Source organism: Numida meleagris, chromosome 2 (genome assembly GCF_002078875.1).
Source record: "Numida meleagris isolate 19003 breed g44 Domestic line chromosome 2, NumMel1.0, whole genome shotgun sequence".
Taxonomy (NCBI): domain Eukaryota; kingdom Metazoa; phylum Chordata; class Aves; order Galliformes; family Numididae; genus Numida; species Numida meleagris.
The window spans coordinates 87,240,751-87,260,713 of NC_034410.1; the positions used below are offsets into that span (position 1 = coordinate 87,240,751).

The 19,963-nt window shown below is 38.1% G+C and overlaps 1 protein-coding gene across 9 annotated transcripts in view; it reads right to left on the bottom strand.

Annotated features, from left to right (window-relative positions):
- LOC110393739 (dynein heavy chain 5, axonemal-like) overlaps positions 1–19,963 on the bottom strand; it is a 155,023-nt gene that overhangs the window by 6,034 nt on the left and 129,026 nt on the right. For 8 of the 9 annotated variants that reach the window (XM_021386966.1, XM_021386957.1, XM_021386961.1 and 5 more), the window contains 3 exons: positions 18,006–18,194; positions 10,735–10,867; positions 1,293–1,501 (listed from right to left, as the gene is read on the bottom strand). In XM_021386966.1, the coding sequence (XP_021242641.1) occupies positions 1,293–1,501; positions 10,735–10,867; positions 18,006–18,194 (531 nt within the window). The remainder of the gene's footprint in view (positions 1–1,292; positions 1,502–10,734; positions 10,868–18,005; positions 18,195–19,963) is intronic. The other variant, XM_021386964.1, reaches the window with a different exon arrangement.

Here is a 19,963-nt window from a genome sequence, read left to right on the forward strand (position 1 = left end):
GCCAATACAAAATCTGCATCAGCTCTTCCTCATCCGTAGTACAAAAGCAAATAGGAACAAAAGCCAAAGCCCATCAGGGTTGCATCCAGCCTGATCATTGCAACAGTTACTTAGGAATATTTTAGTGTTGTTAACAAATCAACTACAGAAGCATAATCGTTTTATTAAAACCACTTCTCCTCTCTTTCATACTTCTGCTTGGGAACCCTTTACTCAGGGATTTTATGAGCATGCTTCTGTGCTATAAAGTTGTATGGGCAGACAGCTGACAGACAGGCTAGATGATAGATGAGCACTTCCCAGCAGTAGCGCTAGAGAATATTTGCCACTGTTGCTTTCTCTCTTCGAGGCAGCTGTTTCAGCTAGCTTTTGCATTGCTAACAAGTACTGAGATTAAAATACATCTTTAAAATAGCTCTTTGCTAAGGCTCCACAGCAACCTGTTGGCTGGATGCTCTCCCAATGACTCACTTCCACAATTCACAGTTCCCACAAACATCTGTGAATCACAAAAAGCTTTAATGAATGTGGTTATCTGTGCGGGGGATCTGCGCATCACCTAAGTATGTGTGCTTCACCTCTTTTAACTCTGCTCTCAGCTGTTCCCTTTTTTTTTTGTGTTTCACTCTGTAACAGGTTTTTTTTTTTTCCGCAGTGCGGGGCAGGGGCTGTATGTTTTATATATCTCTCCAGATCAAGACTGGCACAAGCCTGGGGTGGTATAAATAACAAGCCTTCCATTTCAACGAACTGATTTACAAGGATTGAGAGTGAAATCCACATCTCTTTTTCCTATGTCAAAGTTTTCAACCATACCTTGTTTTGTTCTTTAAGGGGTTTTCACACAATGAATGAAAAATAGATTACTGTAGCAGAGGAAAGGATCAAAACAGGAAATGTGGAAATGCACAAAAATGTCTTCACCCCATTTCCACCCCATAATCAAAGCAATCAGAAGATCATAGAATCACAGAATGGCGTGGGTTGGAAGGGACCTCAAAGCCCACCCATCCCCACCCTCTGCCGTGGGCAGGGCTGCCCCCCACCAGCTCAGGCTGCCCAGGGCCCCCATCCAACCTGGCCTTGAGCGCCTCCAGGGATGGGGCGTTCCATTATTTCACCATGTTATTTTTTGTCAAACAAAATATTCATTTTAAACTTAATTTATGTAACATTTAAGCTAAAAATGTTTTTAGATTACACTTAGGATAGTCATGATGGAGTTAGCTTGAAGTTCTCTCACCGTGTAACCTCTCTCTTACACAGCAGTTAGGTCAATCTGGCAGACCTACCTGTGGATTAAAGAACCCCGTCATCCAGAACTGATTCGGTCGGCCATCCATGAGCCAGCTGCTGAACTGCTGGTTTCTTTCAAGAAGCTCAGTAAACCAAAATCCTAAAGTTGTAGACTCCCAGGAAATCCGAAACCATAGTTTGGGAATTCTGGCATCATACATACTATCCAACGCATCTCGCAGTTCTTCTGACATAATTATGGTTCCTGGAAGATAAGTAAAACATTCAGAATGAACTTTCCCCCAGCTCACAAAGGCAATTAAAATTTTCAAATGACATTCTGAGTCTAATAAACCCTCTTTTGTTGTCCCTTAATTGCACACCTGTTGCACTGAAGTCTTATCAGTGTGTAGTTAATTTGCACAAATTTTTAAGACTTGTTTCAAAGGAAATGTGACAAGATAGAAGATATTTCTTCTGTTATTTTGATCAGAAATAAAGATTCTTTTAAACAACTCTTTCTCCTCCACATATAATATTTATATTCATTATATTGGCACTGCCTTCAGAATGTGATTAATCATTTAAAACTTTTTAATATATTTTAATGGCTCCCAAATACATGATCAATGATAGAGATACACGGTATAACTCATCTACATCCTCGGCATGTACTGACAGTTATTATATTCGTGAAATTCACTGCTATTAATGATAACTTTGTACATTTCCATTATCAAGATTGCCAGTAGGAAAAGAGCATGTAAAATAAAGCTAGAGGCAAGATTTATTTGTTTTTTTTTTAATTTATTTTGGCAGTGTACGCTCGTATTTTCCATACATAGTACTGTTGTCTCCATTAAAATATTGGCATATATGTGATTATTATATGACACTTGCCATTTCATGTTCCAAAAGTTCTTACATCTTACCAGTCTGTACTCTCAGGAGTACTGACAGCAAGCACATGGCTCACATGTGGGATAGGATAGGATATCTCCCGTATTCCAGCTAAAATATTTTAAACTGTAGACACTGATCTGGTAGCCCCCACTCTGATATATGTTCCTGTAATACCAAAGTTCACTACATCATCATACACACAGCTGCTGTTACTGCCACAGGGGTTATTTAGTGACTGTAAGGAAGAGCTGCAGCTGCCCATCCAAACATACCTGTATGGAAATGAGGCCTGCATTACATAGGCATTCCAAATACCTTGCTTCCACGGCAGGTCCCCAGTTGATGAGAAAGAGGAGAATATCCAAAAACCAAACACCATCTTTTAATTTAGATGAATGCAGTGGCTACTCTAAACACATGTATAATAGTGTGCAAATCTGCTGCTTTGTAACTATATATCGATGTCAAATACGCTTCATTTTCTTCTAGCAGATAATCATAGAATCATTTAGGTTGGAAAAGGCCTTCAAGATCATTGAGTCCAACTGTCTACCTGACCTACCGAATCCCATCACTAAACCATGTCCCTTAGTGTCACAAGTGACCTTCTGTCATTTACATGCATCTGTTTCTGTGCAGCAAATGCTGCAAGAAAAATCACCTTTTACAAAACCCCAGATATTAAAAAGTGTTGCAGCAGTACAGACTATAGCAAACACATCAAGCTATTCTGCATTCTCTGTAATGGCTTCATAATCAGGTTCACATTTGTGTTCTGGGATATGTAAAAAAATCTTTTATAACTCAACTCATAAACATCCTCTTCAGGTAGAAACCATCTCTAATAGAAAGCTAAGCACCAGTGTTTAAGGAAGAAGTCACTCTGTGTCATCTCTCCTTTGCCTACAAAATATAGTATTAGACTGCACACCTGATTAGCCCTCTGGAGGCAGAAAAAGTGAAAAACGAATCATGCAAAACACATTGGCTTCAATTTCAGAGCAACCTTAGTGAGAGTAGAAAACAAGTGAACAGAGTCCCCTTCTCCTCAGGATCACTGCCATCTGAACTGAGAAATAACACTTTCACCTTTGGTTCTTTCTTCTTTTCAGGCAGATAAAGCCAACTTTCTCCTGAAACAGGGGTTATGAGAGAGCCACATTTTCTTCCCAGTTCTTGAAGGCAGGCTGGAGCTTTTCAAGTATGTACATAAAACCACTCTGCCCCAACATGTGGTGCAACCTCTCAGGATGGCTGCCCGTTATGACTCAGAGCAGCTGCTGAGAGCATTAGGCCAAAGAGTTCTTGAGGATGAGGTATGTTCACAGCCCTGGCCTCGGTCATATAGTTGCATAAATATTCCTAGTGAGTGGGTGTCAGCCCTGGCAGTAGGCATACAGTGCTTGAATTTCAGCACTACAGCACACCGAATGACATCTGTGGGTGTCGGGATGCATTCCTGCAGCTATAACACTCTGATAAAAATAAAAATGTAAGAAATAAAGTAATTGTCAGAAATGAAATTGATAACAGAAGAGAAAAATAATGGTATCTTTCTGGAGAAGGGTGATAAATGCATTTGGAAAACTGTATTTGATAAACTGAATGGGTAGTGCAACACTATGCGCTTCTCACATTTAACTTCTCAGAAGATCAAAGCCCTGGTTACTATATGAAGAGACTGAATGTCCTACGAACTTAATGTGACAGGCTGGAAAGTATTATGAATCACACAGACCAGCTGTTAATAACTGGGGTTTTTTTTGTTTTACTTTGCGGCATTCCCTCTCTTGAATGGAATAAAGCTCATCTGAAATGGATGATGGAAGGTCAGGTCAATTAAAGATGTTAGGGAGGGCATTCTGATGCTCCCAAAACTATACTTACTGTAATCATACTGTCCACATGCTGCTTTGGAATTAGAATTCCCCTTTTTTTCATTGCCCTAAATTTATTATGTCTGACTTTCAAATCACATCTAAATTTACCTAATTGGTATATAGCAAATGAGTCAAATCAATCTACTCAGTTCTGAGTATTACTAGTTTTATTGCTAATTAAGTAGTCTGTTCTTTTAAACTGATCTGTTTTTAGGGTGACTCATTCAATAGGCATAATGCTGTTTCTGGACTGCATCAGGAATTGTATTATTACATATAGTTGGTCCTTTCCACTACCACACCTATCTGAAAATGGTGGGATTTGTAAAGTTTGGATCTACATTTTCAATTTTACATTTAGGAAAATCTCCATCTGGATTAGAAAGTGTGAATTTCCCATACAAATGACTGGACAAAGTTAGAAATGAAAGATCTTAAACACCAGCATGAACTAAAATAACCCTCAGTTCACAGACTGATTCTCTTTTCACAGGCACAGATGTGAATCACAAAATCCAGAATAATTATATATGTTATAAATGAAATGAAAAGGAGTTAGATTTTCCATCAAGTACAGTTTGCCAGTAGCTGTCATAATTATAATAGGGTTGGAGATCATCCATTGAGAACAATACTTCCTAGACAATGAGTCTGGGCAAAGCACTGTCCTGCACAGCCAGCCTTAACAGTACACAGAGGAGAGAGCTCAGTGAGAGCATCAATCCATTCTTGGCTATCACTGTAACAACTACAGCAAGTTGATCTTTTCAGCCTTTAATCCCCACTCAAGCCTGCTTCCCAAGCAACTGGGTTTGTTAATGTCAGATCATTCTGGATGGACCAGTCACTCCTTGCCTCTATCACCAAGCTGCAACTCCGTCTTTGTTGAACATGTTGAAGAGAAAATCCCAATTTGCTTGTAACGTTATAAGCCTTCCTCCATTTCTGCCTTTTGGCATCAGCTAACTTGCTGGAGCTTTCCCCAAAGAACACATTATTTATTATTCTACCCAGAGGTACTACATACAAAGAGTAATGGATTAAAAAAAAAAAAAAAAAGCAAAAACTGATATATATGTTTCCCCATACCTCAAACTTGATCTTTTCTTTGCAAGTCGTAGTATGTTCCTGTGAGCAGACTGATCACTACTGCTACGCTGAAAGAAATCAATTTCTTTGCTTCAGACAATCTTTTCTAAAATTTCCCTGTTTCTTCACTTGCAGCACTTGGGAACTTCAGCATTTGGAGATACTTCCCAGGAAGCTCTCAAAGATCATTTAACTACACTGTGCTGCTTTAGTCCTGTGCCACTCAAAAATTCAGCACTTCCCTTTGCTTCTGGTCTCCAGAATAGGAAGAGTAAATCAGGCAGGCAAGCCCTGCAGTGCATAACACACACTCCATTTTTTACTTGTAGACTATTATTCTCTCCAGCTGTGCTCAACCTTTGCCTTGTTCTGCTTTCTGTTTGTTTCCTACTTTCCTTTTCTGGTAGAGAATCCTCTGATTTAATTCTTCAAGTCAGGAAAGATGAAAGAAAATAAGAAACTTGAGTTGCATGGGTTTTTTTTTTTGTTGTTTTTTAACATAGAAAAATACACAAATTCCATATTTTCTGCAACAGCAAATTCCTTCAGTCAGTAGGAAGAAAATTTCAAAGTAGCCTTATACAGTCTAGGCTTGCAAACTGTTCTGAAAACTTGCTCCAGTACCAAATGCACTTGCCTACATCCACTAAAAGACTGAAAATAAATATTTTAAATCAATAAATAGAAGATGCGCGCATCCCAAAAAGCAATGCAAATTACCCTGAGCTAGAGTAATAGAACAAGCAGAGAAACAGTTTTCTGCATCTCCTCTTAAATGTGCAGTGTGTGTTTCTAAACAGTTTTCCTGGCCAGCAAGCATACATTACAGTTACTGAGAGGTCTAGAAATAATATGGCAGACTTTGCAAAAGACAACAGGAGGCACTCTGGATGAGAACTAAATAATGGATGAGAGTTGCTGAGCCAAAAGTAACTGCACCTTAGGACTCACTAGACTCATCCTTCCCATTCCTCAAACGAATTTCACAGTATTGTATCCCATAAATATCTTCACTGAGTGCTGTTAATCATCTTCAGATAAAATCCTCATCCAAAAGTGGAATACACAGATCCCTACAAGACTCACACACACACTGTAAGGATCAGTAAGGTAAGAGCCCGAGATCTTTCAGTCCAAAAGTCTATGACTAAGGTCAGCAAGTCAAACTAAAATTCTATTAGTCTTAGATTTAAATGGAATCTACCCATTTTAATCTCATCTTTGCAGCCAATCGGAAGAAGCTCTTTTCCTTTCACTGGAGACTGTCTTTCCCCGTGCTCTCCAGCAAGACTAGTTTCCCAAGCTTCTATTTTTCACCATATAGATTAGAATAGATTATAGCCTAGTTCTTTTGGAGTTCAGTTACATTCCCATTGTAAGGTACAGTAAACAGAAATTGCTTGCAGCATCATGATAAAAACACTACTACTGAGATCGCAGTATTCTGAGTTTTAAAAATAGTGAATCTACCTCATTCCTCCAGGGGCTTAACAAGAGTTTGTGTATGGGATCTAGGAATTCTAATAGATTCCTATTATGCATGCAGGACTACATGTTACCTCATGTCCACATGAAATCTTGGGTATTTCCACATACTATCATATGAATGACAATAAGGAAATACCTAAGGCAAACACGCTGGCTATAAACAAAGTACGAGGACAGTGAGGAGCTACAAGCAGGTAACTAAATAGTTTTTAATAAGGTAGCAAATTAATGACTGAGATCAAATCAAGCAAATCAAGCCCTGGTGTGTAGGCAATGTATTGTGTACATTACATGCATGAATTTAAGCTAGCTTTGTTACATGATGAGTGCCGTAGTGGACAGCTTGCTTAAGGCTGATAGAACATCTACATGACAGATGCTATGGTGACTTCTGAAGTTACCACTTCTATTGATTCCACTTCCTTTCCCTTGTATGCTGACCTTATGGCTTACGATTCCCATAGCTATTTGTACAGTGCTTGCCTTGTAAGTACCAAGTAAAATGTATGGAATAAAAACTCCAGGCCAGCAAATTGTGAAAACAAATATTTACATATTAATAGTAAAAGCTTTTAGAGGGTTTTCTGCATTCTCAGATAAGTGGTTAACATGAAAAAACTTATCTATCTTACTCTGCAAGCACTGCAAAAATAACAGTGGGAGTTCTGCGATCACATTACATATATATACACATACATCTGACATGGAAGTACAACAAATCTAAAGTTTTGTATATGGCTTCAACTTCTCATGAAGTAGGCAGTTGTAAAGGTTTAGTCTGAATACACTACCGGAAACAAAAGCCAAGTGGATGCTGATTTTTGATCAAAGCAGAATCTAGATATACTTATAAATAAATGAGCTAAGCATTTGTTTCTTTCACACTACAGGCTTTTAAACAAACTACTAAGCAGGTAAAAACACAGTGAATAAAACATACGAAAAGCTGCTTTTATTTCCATTGCGAAGGACTCAGTATCAACTTTCAATACTATTACTAGCATGCTCCACCTCCAAGATTCATGGAAGTTGCTCAAGTGGGACTAGGGATGACTGCCACAGAATCATCCTTCCCACTTTCTGGGCAATCAGTAAGCAATCAAAACAGAACTATCGGCTAGGACACAACTGAGAGTACAAAGTGCAGCTCCAATCTAACTATTACAATATCATCCAAAAAAATGTATCTCTCCAGGCAGCAAAGTTTATTGGTGGTATGCAGGCTGGGGCATGGCTGCCAGCAAACATGTTGGACACATGCTGAGCATCTTCACCCACTCAAGAAGAACTAGGGATAACTCCCACAGAATCTCCCTTCTCACTTTCTTCAATGATAGAAGACACATATAGGTGCCTTCAGGACACTTACCAGTCCTGCTTCAGTCCATAGAGGTACACGCAGACCTCGCTCCACTCCAATCTCACACATAGGGTAACTTTGAAATTTGCCTGTATTCAAACTGCAACAGGGACTAGGAATAACTGACTAGGTTATTACTGTTCATTTTTATTATTTAAGGACACTGTCTTCAGTGGCAGAGGTGGCTGAAAGTGCCCAGTCCCCAGTAAACAGCTACAGAGTTAGTATGCTGTGCCAGAGGTATGCAACCTTCCACAGAAAGAAGGCAAGGCACGTACACAGGAAGGCAATAGCCTCTATATCACTCTGCCAGGGGCTTAAGATCTGCTGTTCATATCCCATTAGGATCTGGAGTTTTGGTTCAATCTCCATGTCTCACTACTCCCCAGATGAAAAGATGAGAAAACAGCTCTCTTTCCTGGTCTCTAAACAGTTGTCTCTATTTGCAACACAGTCTCGATTTAGGTCACTTGAGAGGACGATCATCATAGCTGTTTTCTGATTTATGTGAAACTCTGTATTACACCAACTGTGAAATAAATTCTGGGCAATCAATAAGTAATTAAAACAGAACTATTGGTTGAGACATAACTGAGAGTACAAAGTGCAGCTCCAATCTAATTATTCCAATCCAATCCAAAAAAAGTAGCCCTCTGGGCAGCAAAGTTCATTGGTGGAGATGCAGGCCTGGGCATGGTTGCCAACAAACATGTTGGACACATGCTGAGCATCCTCACCGCTCTCAAAAGCTGAACACTGTTAATCTGCCCTCAAGTCAGAGGAACAAAGCTGGCTCTACTAATTCCTTCAGCATCTCTCATGTACAGCTGCACACAGACTCTCAGTGAGGGGGGATTTGTATTTCCCCAAATATAACTCAGTGAGCAACAAGAAAATGACAAAGTCCGTCTATTCACATCCAACATGAAGAAATAAACAGTCACACCTCCTTTCACAAAACCACACGGAACGTGAAGACTGAAACTATAATCTGAAACACAATGTTTATTTGAAAATTTAGATCCACTATAAGCAGCCGGGGTCTTAGCAGGTTCATGAAGCCAGTGCCAGATGCATGACAAAGGCAGATGTCAAAATGCACACAGTATACTTGAGCAGGCTAATCAGTGTAGAGAAAGAGGAGCACAGGAGGTGATTTGATGCTCCGGTTGACTAGTTTTGGGAGATCTATTATGAGAGAGTGCGTCTTTCCCCTTTGCTGAGGCAAGACAGAGAGCCTACATTTTCTTTCCATCCCCTAATTCATGCACCACAGCGTGCACCTGATGCATCATGAATCTGCCAGAAGCCATTAATTGGTATTGTTAACTATACATCCCATTTTGTTTTCAGAGCAATTTTTCACTATATTTAACTTGCCTTTCCCTGAGAAATTATAATGTTTTAGAGGACTGCACAAAAGTTACAGCATTAACTTGATTAAGCACCTGGTAGAGGACTGTGCCCACTGTGCAACTGAATACTAAGTGCAAAGAAATTATGTTACTCATCCACTTGTCTGCATAATATTGTACATTTTGAGACTGTTTCGATCAAAGAAAGATTAATTATTTCTTGGATAGAAATCATTATTTTAATTTACTTGAAAAAGGACTCTGTGCACATATACGAGGGAACCTTCAGCTCAATTTTGAAATAGAAGACAACTGGTTCTTCTAGCTTGATCTCTTCATAGGTTATTACAGGATACAGAAACTAATTAGCTGTACTGGAAAGTAAAGCAAGACAGATCAGAGCACTGCCATCACCTGTACCAGAAGGGACCTGTCTGAGGCACTTTGACCTTCTCCCTGCAGGGACAGTTTGCTCTCTCAGGTATTTTATACCTCTTTGCTGGAGAACAGGAGACTTGGGTAAGATCTTAACCACTGGAACTGAACCCATCCAGCATCATTTTCATTTATTGTTAATTCTTTTTAATTCAAGCAACATTATAGGATATTTCCTGGATATTTCAACTCCTACAGAGGAGCAAAATAGGAAGTGAAACCAAAAAGCAAACAGTAATATCATTCCTTCTTTTCCCTCACTCCTCCTCTGATCAAATTCTCCATCTGCTTCTAGTCACCGGCACACTAGAGTTGTATTAAATGCATTCAGCATTGCTGACTTTCAGCCAAATTCTCCTGTCTCTGAGAGACAGAGCACTGTTGCCTCCTCCTTTGATGGCCAAAAGCAGAACCCTGTCATTCTCTTTTGACTGGCACTCCTACTCACTTCAGATTCCTTTTAGAGACATTCTATTTGGTTTGACCAGTTTCATGAAAATTACAAATTCCATCTTAAATTAGAATCTTTGTCACTTGGCCTGACCGCTCAGTCTCCCAATTACTTAACAGCAATGCCTATACCTTCTTCAGAATCATCATGCCTCAGCTTAATTTCATAAATGATTTTGGCACATGACCCGATCACACAATTCAACTCTGAGCTCTGCAGAGATCCTAGAGAGAATCATGGAAGCGCAAAAATACTGCAGAACACATTGAACTGCAATACTGGAGCACGTGCAGACAGAATAAATTAAGGTAGAATGCCCTTAGAGATGCAAACAGGAGTCTATTAAGGCTATACTATGACAAAGAGATAGAAAAAGAGGTTGCTGGGAGAGAAAGAAAAAGTGAGAAGAAGTGGGAAAAAAAGGGAGAAAGGGAGAGAAAAAAGGAAAGATATTTATTTAGTACAATAGTACGAACAGACTTTAGTAATAAAAAAAATTCCAGCTTAATTAGTGTCATTCTTAACATTGCAACTTACCATCTATAGCCAATTTGAGATCAGTCAGAGTGGTTCGAACACTTGATATAACATGTTGCATGCGATCAATTTCTTGACGGAGAAATATATTCATGGGTTGAATAGCTCCCATCTTTTGAAGCTGGGCTTTCACCTAAACAAGAATAGGTAAATTCTATAAAATGTAATCTCCTGTTTCCCATGCAGTAACTTTTGAAAGCAAAAGATTGTTTTTTTCCAATCATATCCCATAATTCAATAAAAAATAAATTTTTATGTAACAGATGGCCAGGCAAGTCATGTGCCAACAGTAAGATTTAGCACAATCCGACTCATCAGCTTACCAAGAGGAGATGCTCCATCAGTCTAATGAGGGAACGTTCCCTCTTTTGGAAGGAACACAGCATTTCCTTCAGTCCTTGCTAGGCCACAGAGTCTTAGATCTTTTTTTTTTTAAAAAAAAAATCACATGCAATACAAAGGCGTGTTTGTTGATAACATCATATTTCCAAACAGTACTACAGGTAAACTTTCTCAGCTCTACTTGCCCTGCTGGGTTGAAATAATGCTACAGAATGATACATAAAAGCAGAACAACATATAAAAACTAGTGTAGTTCGTGCACCATTTTGTAGGTAGAAGCTTCTGGCCTTCTTAATTTTCAAGGATAATGGTTTCATATAATGTTCAGAGAACATTCTCAAAATTGTGTTATGTTACTTAAAGACATGTCACAGAAAAAGTAACAAAAGCCAGAAAATCTCCTCAACGAGAACAGGCTGAGAGAGCTGGGGCTGCTCAGCCTAGACAAGAGAAGGCTCCAGAGAGACCTGATAGTGGCCTTTTAGAATCTAAAGGGGAGCTACAGGAAAGAAGGGGACAGACTCTTTAGCAGGGTTTGTTGTGACAGAACAAGCATAAATGGTTTCAAACTAAAAGAAGGGAGATTTAGATTGGACATAAGGAAGAAGTTTTTTACAGGAAAGGTAGTGAAGTACTGGCACAGCCTGCCTAGATAGGTGGTGGAAGCCTCATCTTTGGAGTCATTCAAAGTCAGGCTGGTCCAGGCTCTGAGCACTCTCATCTAGCTGTAGGTGTCCCTCCTCATTGCAGGGCCGCTGTAAAGGTCCCTTCCAACTCAAATGATTCTGTGATTCAATGATACTAAATCATGTCTTCTACAGCTCACACAGTATGATGATTTTTAGAGAATTCTTGACTGTAAGACTTTCAAGTGTTTTCCCCTGTTGTAACTCCTCTTTCAGAAAGGCCCTGGACTTCTGTCTGTGCTTCCTGAGCTTATTTTAAGCTTACTAACAAAAGATGATTAAGAAAGAATTAGAAAGTTTATTACTTTGAAAGAACAGAATATCACTGGAAATCTACTGCAGCCAGGTAGAAACCATAAAATTTGGCCAGAAGTCCTCTGGATTTTGCTTTGTATGTTCCCAGATACAGTCATGTATCTATGTTAAATGTTCATAGGAAACACTATTGGAGCGTACCTTATTATTGTACCAAGTAGCAAATCTCTGCAAGATAAATATAATGCAGTAGTTGAGTAGTTATAACTGCTAGTATAAATGAGTAAATGCTTTGACAATTTCCATTCTGCAAGTTTCAACCTTAAGCTGAATAAAATACATTTTTAACTTTGTATGCAATTCTCCTTGGGAGACTGTTATCAGCAAGGTTATTCATTATATTTTAATCACAAAGTCCCATGAGTTTGTCAGACAAAATGTCCAAGAGATAGGTGCCAGCCAATTATGCTAATGCTTTGCAGTCTGACAGTTCATTTTAGTGACTAAGTTAATGTATTTCTTCCTGTAACAGAGAAAAACTCCTAAAATCAGCTATCATGAGACTAGCCTAGGGACAATAAACTTTTGGGGGATAGTTTACATAACTCAGCTTACCATTTTTTGAAGACAAAATTCAAGGAAAGCTGCTTCCTGACAATCTCACAGCAAAATTTCTCACACACACACAAAAAAAAAGTGTTTGATTTTTTTTTTCTGAAATACTTAGAAGAACTCTACTGCATGACACTAATAAGAGTGGGATTATACAGAGTCCATCTTATGCATTCTGTGCTTTAAATAAGAAATAAACTTTTTTTTTCTAGTCTGCAAAGCATGTGTTCCTTTGGGGCATAATTTAGAATAGGAACTTTTCCTGTCTGAGGGAAAACTGTATGAAACACCTTGTTAAAGGTGTTATTTTCCAAAATGTTGTAATTTAAGAAATTACAAAGAGAAGATAAAATAAACATTCTAATATATTACTGCACTGATAACAGCACCGTTTAACTAATCAATTCTCAGAAAAAAAAAAATCTGATCTTCTTCATGTACCTATAAAAATACCTGCAATGTTTTGAAAAATGGAATGAACCAATAATGCAAAGATTTGTTAATCCATCCTAGATACATTCACAGCACTCAGCCTGGAGCACTAAGCATAACCAGATATAAAAACTGAAATAATGACGTACTTACGACCCTGTTGTATACAAATCAGTCTTGATCTGCACTGAGATTTACTAGGTGTAAGACAGTGCTTTTCTTGGAAACCTTGCCGGTAAGATTAGTTTTAAATATCAGCTCGGAGGTATGATTGACTGTTTTGTATTAGGATTCTTATCAAGCAATCAGATGAGTTACTGCCAGTGCTGTATTTATTATGACATAAAGAGATGGATCCTGACTGACAGAAAAGAAACTCCAAGACAAAACTCACTAACCAAAATAGCCTTTCTGAGATTAATATACTAATTCCATAAAGCCCACTTACATCTCCTTCTCAACAAGAAATCAGCTGTCAGCTAACATAAAATGAGGTGATTTAAAGAAAGAAGGAAATAAAATCATAATCTTAATAGCTTTCCCTGTATGATTTTGCCGTGCATATTTCTACTGTATGAGGCTCCTCTATGAACATTTTGTATCTGTCTTCAGGTCACCATCTCTTTTGCCACTGCATGTGGTGTCAGACAACCACTGTATCTGATAGGGCTAGTAACTGAATCAAAGGCACATTACAAAGTGTCTGCATTAGTGTTTCAGTTCACATGAGGAATGTTCTGCATTTGTTTTTTTGTTGTTGTTTTAACTGAAATACTGCATTGAAAAGTAGACCCATGCATACAAACTGGATTGACTTCAGATTAAACTAACCGAAAAGGAATGCTTCAGTGAGTCTGATGCACTTCAGCCACCGATAAGTGCTCAGCCTACAGACCCAGACTAGAGTTAGACCAAAGCAAACTCCCCAGTAAAACACCTAACACAGGCCAGGGTCCTCAGACGAACTCCCACTGCCATACAGTAGTTCCTAATGTAGTCCTAGCCTTAGTGGAGGATAAGGTAAAATGATGACTACAAAAATATTTAAGGAAGCAAACATTGTTATTGAGGTTAAAAGCCAATAAAGTGCAGTATCTTCGGAATGTCTCCATGTCTATTCCCTAGTAAGCTGCTTTTCAAGCTACAAGAAAATGCTTTCATTACAAATCTCTGCATGTGACAGGCTGACATTTTCTCTTGCATCCATCTTCACTCACATGGACTGATCGGACCTAATAATTTTACCACTGATCTCTTTAAGAAGCAAAATCCAGATGCAAAAATGGTTATGAAAGCAGAAGCTTCATCCTGCCTCTGCCTTTGGAATGAGAAAACTGAAGACAGTTTTAGGTCAGGTGGAAAGTTTATTTTCCTTTAGCTTCACCTGGGTCATATTGGAGTCTGATAAAGCATGCAAAAGTGACTTGTTTATAGGCTTTTGAGTTGACATTTGGTCAGTTGTATGACTGGGGGGAGGAATCACTACAAGAACATAACAAAAGAAACTGCATATGTCATGCACATCAAAGGCTAATACTTGGGAAATGAAAGCCTTTGTGTGGCAGCCTCTATTTCACACTGTATCAAGGGAAGGTACATCCAGACCTCTCAGTGTCATTAGACAATTTGGTTTCAGTACCATCCACCACTAACCTACAATATTGGGGCTTTCACTCCAAACAAATGAACTCTACGCTTTCTTATGGGAGTCACAAGAACTGGACAGACTGCAGAGGCACCTACCACTTTCCCAGAAGAGAAATTGCTTTTACTTACATTCGTTTCCAAATTCTTTAATTTGTTTCTTCACTTCTTGTCTGCATTGACAGTATATCTATAACAAGATTTTGGAAGACTACCACATAGTGGCCTTCCTGGAACTCAATATTCTGCTATAAGTAAACCAAATGGCACTGCTAGGACCACCAAATGTTCTTCTTCTGCCGCTCTTATCCAACAAGGAATGCATAAGAACTCCTTTTGACACATTCCCTCAGTTTCTTACAATTTAGTAGACCATTTTTATTTGTTTCAGGACTGTTAAACTGATTTAGTAGGCAGTAATGTCCTGAATGACCAAATGTTGACTTACACTGACAAACAACAAAATTCCTCTCAATCTCTTTTTTCAGATATCACAAAAAGAAACTGCATAATTCATTTCACTCCTTATACTTGTAAGCATAATTTCATTTTTCTCCTTTGCTTATTATATTCTAGATTCTGCTAAAATCCATAGCTTCTTATGTCAGAGAGCATTTGAAATCTGTCCCTTCTCTTCTTCTCTGACTAACAAAATTATTAGCTATGTTAGTGCACATTCTTTTTTACTTTTGGTATTCTAGATATTCTCTTTTTATCAGTTTATGCAAATTGACATTTACAAATTCAGCTTTATTTACAGCTTACTCCTGTCCTCTCCACCCTTTCTAAGAAGTTCCAGAATAATAGAACTTAAATTCAGAGAACTGTGTTCAATTTTTAGCTTATTGTTTAGAAATGACCACACTCTAGCACCATAAACTAATGCAGCAAAGGGATGGAACTGGGCACTATTGGGAGAAAAGGCAAATCCCCTTCTGACAAAGAAAGCATTATTGAAGATCCAAAGCAGTTCTGAGATACAGAGGATGACAGAAAAAGTAAACCTTTTAATTAAAATGAGAAGGAAGTTTTGAAGAATCAGCAACTGCAAAAGAACTGTGACAAGATTTGTAAAACTGAAGAAGCAGAATCTGAAGCTGCAGTGCCGCTGACACAATCAAAGAGATATACAAAAAAAATATTACTATCAAAATAAACTGTAAGCTAATGACCAGAAATGTTCTGTAGATACTTAGAACAAAGACATCACCACCATGATAGAGAACTAAGTATTATTTTTGGATGGTGGAAAAGTTCCATGTCATCCATCAGTAATGTGAAGAAACAGCATGCAAATAGAGTGGTGTGATTAATCAAAGAGAAGTGCAATTTACATATCAAGATGTGCAGAGTCTGAGAAAACTAGAAATCACTAGGAAGAGGTAGTATCTATGTTTATCAATAAGATAATGAAACAAAATTGCACCCTGAGCTCAGAATACCTTTATGAGAAATACAGAAGGAAAAAGTAGATCCAACAGGACATCCTCTGACTGTGCCTGTTAGAAGAAATGTGAGGGAGGTTTGGGGAACATGATGCTAAAGTATTAATAACTAATATTGGCTCATCTAATACAATGTGAATCTCATGACTTGAATCAAGGGAAAATCTCTCAAGCAAATTGAAGCCAGAGGTTTCCTTGAAGCTTAGAGATGTCAGAGAAGCAATACAGAAGCAAAGAACTATCTAATTGTGATAGTCATTATAGAGATGATTGCTTATGAGAAAATAAAATCCTGCATGTATGCCTGGCAGATCATGAAAAAAAGATAATAGCTTGTCATATTATTGGATGATGAAATGGCAGTGAAAATAATTAGTGGTTATTTTTTAATACATTCGCATGGGAAAGTATGTATTGTACCCAGACACAGTACTAAAATAGAGACAAGTTAAGAGTGAAGGGTTGAACTTCAAAAAACACCCTCCAGACTTTGTGTCCTTCACTACTGTCCATGACCTCATCACTGGGTGTCTGCAAAGCTAAGATTTGTGAGGAAGTGACTGAAAAGGGGAGGGCAACTCTACATGCATTTTCTATAACCTGAGTGAATTAAACCAAGGGTTTAATGAGAGTGAATGAGACCACGATTAAACAGAAGAAATATGAGACAAAAATAGTCATTTGTTCAAACAATTTAGAAGTGAATTTTGGATGAAACAAGTGTGGTGCATTTTACAATATTAAAAGGCTCTGCACAAATTTTTCAAGCATAGAATATGCGGGCAAGAATATCCTCTGATCACAATCTAAAGCCCATTATGCCTTCTAGATGCCTTCTTGAGTATTACAAATTTTTCAAGAGGATGAAAGAAACAAAGAAATTGTTATTTTGAGGATTCAGGAAATATCTTGTAGAAATTAGCTTAATACCCAGATTACAAATATGGCAAAACTATATATGCTACACAGGTATTCAATATTCAATTTCTACTGCAAACTGAGAAAAAAAATCTAAGGAACTGAATAAAACTTGAAATTAGTTCAGTGAATCAGCTTGAATCTGGTGTGAAGGAGAAGGAAAAAGGACTGAGAACAATCCAAGGTATAGACTATAGGTGTAGATCCAAGGTGCTAATTATTGAATGTATTAAATCAATAATTGCTAATAACAATTATACAATTATTTAATTTTATTTACTATTTATCACAGTTATTTATTTTCTTATCTGCTACTAAACAACAAAGGGAAAACTAGAAAGCTGACTTCATCCCAAAACATGTTCTATAAATAAATGAGTAATATACGCCCACTGGGAATTGCTCAATAGGCATGCGAGCAAAAAGGGATATACAAGCAGGAATGGCTGGAAAAATAACTGTATGGGGAAAGCTGCTAGAAAAGCTCACAAAAGACAACTTGTGAATTTAAATAGTGTGCCAGGAGGGGAAGGAAAAGAGAAGTTCTAAGCTTAATTATGACAGCTATTTATAGAAGACAAATGTAACATGAATAGTAGGACAGAATACTGGAAATACCACCAAGGCCCCAAGATGTGTGCCCTAAGTAGAAGCACTGGCATCTTCCTCTAATCTACTGAGGAGGCAGAGGACTTTCTGCAGTCTCCAGTGGCTGTTCTGTGTCAAGGTGGCTCATTCAGCAAACCACGGTATTTGCAATATATGTATCTGATGTAAGAATAATTTAGACGATAAACCAAAACAGTCTTCTAGAATGCTATGAATAAATGTAAGAGCTTTTTAAAACACTTGACATTTAAATTTAAGAAAGAAGCACAATAAAACGCATACCTCATAAAATACATACACAAAACATCTGCATCAAAAGAGCATATACCTCATGGGGGTTGTAATCTGGAGGTAACTTCTCCAGCATCTCATCAGCAAGACGCTGCACCACTGCTTCTCGGGTTTCCCCTCCTCCAGTGCTGCTGTCTTTGGGCTGGATGCTCATTATTGTATTCAGTGTCTCATTTGCAAGGTTGGTTTGGTAAGTTATATCTGCGTTAGGGTGAAGTCCAAATACCTTAAAATAAAAGGGAAAAAGGGGAAAAGGGAAAAAATACATTCTTCCTTCTAAAAGTTTATCAGTGAAAGAACCTACCAATACTGATAAACAAGGAAGAAAATCCACAGCCCTATAAAATAATGGAGAAGAATAGGTCAGTGGAAGTACATTCATTTAACTGGTCAAGAACCAAGCACAAATTGTGCAGAAATATTAACATAGGTTAAATCTACAACAGCATTTTCATTCAGATGATGAGAGTGGTTTGAACTGATCTGGTTATCTCCACACACCAGGGTTTAGATCATGCTGTGCGCACACTGATTCCTTTTCACTGGATCAGACTAGAGCTTGCTGGGAACATGCCACATGCAGACACTGACCCCTCACCACTGCCTTTTCCTCTCTGCAGATCTACTACTTTTGTACCAGGTCAAGTAGATGCCCCTATCAATCAGGCCAAGTGCCATTTCTAATGCATTTTGTTTCACACAGTCTCTTATGTTATAAAGCATGGAGCTCAGAGAATAAAAAACAGCCCACAGTTTAAGGACCTAGAGATTTTATGACTGGTGATAATATTTAGGATATTTTATGTTTTGAGCTATTTTTGGTTTAAATCTCCTATTCCTTACTTCTGCTTCTTTTGAAATTGAATAATTTTACTTAAGATAGTGCTAGCAGAGAATTACTGCAAAGCTGCCCTTTGTTTGAATGATAATGGCTTTCTCAGAAACCTCTGCTGAAATATCAGTAAGTCTGTAATTGTCAGGTTGATTGCAGCTTTTCTCCAGGAGGAATTGCATTGTGACTTATTTCACAAGCCCTCACTGAATTATAGCTATTAATTATCTCTAACAAACTCTGAACCACTGATCCAGCAATGAGGGAGGCTTGCCCCTAAACCAAGCACCGAAGCCACGCAACATGGTTCTCACGTTTTGTGCTTTTGTGCAAAATATTACAACTAGCATCTTTTAAGAAGTCATTCCTACTGATCAATAGTTACACACACTGAGTACAAAAGAAAAAGGGCCATGTGAAGTTTTTTTATATTTGGAAATCTCGAAACTCAGAGAGGAGGATAGAAGTGGCTGCAACAGTGTCAAAGCTAGCAAAGCTGCACTGCTTTACACCAGCTGTGGAAGTGACCCTTACAGCAGCACAAAGAACACGGTGCAGACCTAATGCTGCCCAAGAGAGAAAGTGGGATCATAACTAGCATATAATTATTTTCCTGGCAGGATTTAACACGTTTTACAGACAGCAGTACCTCAACCTGTATAATTAGAGATGCAAAAAGCAAAAATATCAATATACTTTATTTCACTCATTTTTTATCATCATGTGATGATACACACAGTTGAACATATGCACTTTTCTGCTTCTGCTCTTGCAGAATAAGGCTTTGTTTGGTTGGTTTTGTTCCAGCAGATTTTATGGCAACACAATAGCCCAAGTTTGAAACATAAGAAATACCTGCTGTCGTGAATGTACATTGGTGCAGTGCTAATCCAAGGGCTAATTTCATAATTGGCATAATATTGACAAAGATAGGGGTGTTACATACAAAAAATCCTCTGGTCCTAGGTGTTCATGCGAGTGATATATAAAGTATTAAGAACAAGAAATCAGAGTAGCAAACCAAAGGGTGGACCAGTGTCCTGGAAGTACTGCAAATTATTCAGTTAACTCAGTTTTTCATTCCCTGTGATCCAAAATCTAGAAATTTTGATTTTAAAAGGGACGCTAGATTTTGCATTTCAATTAGTTGGGCTTTTTTAGCC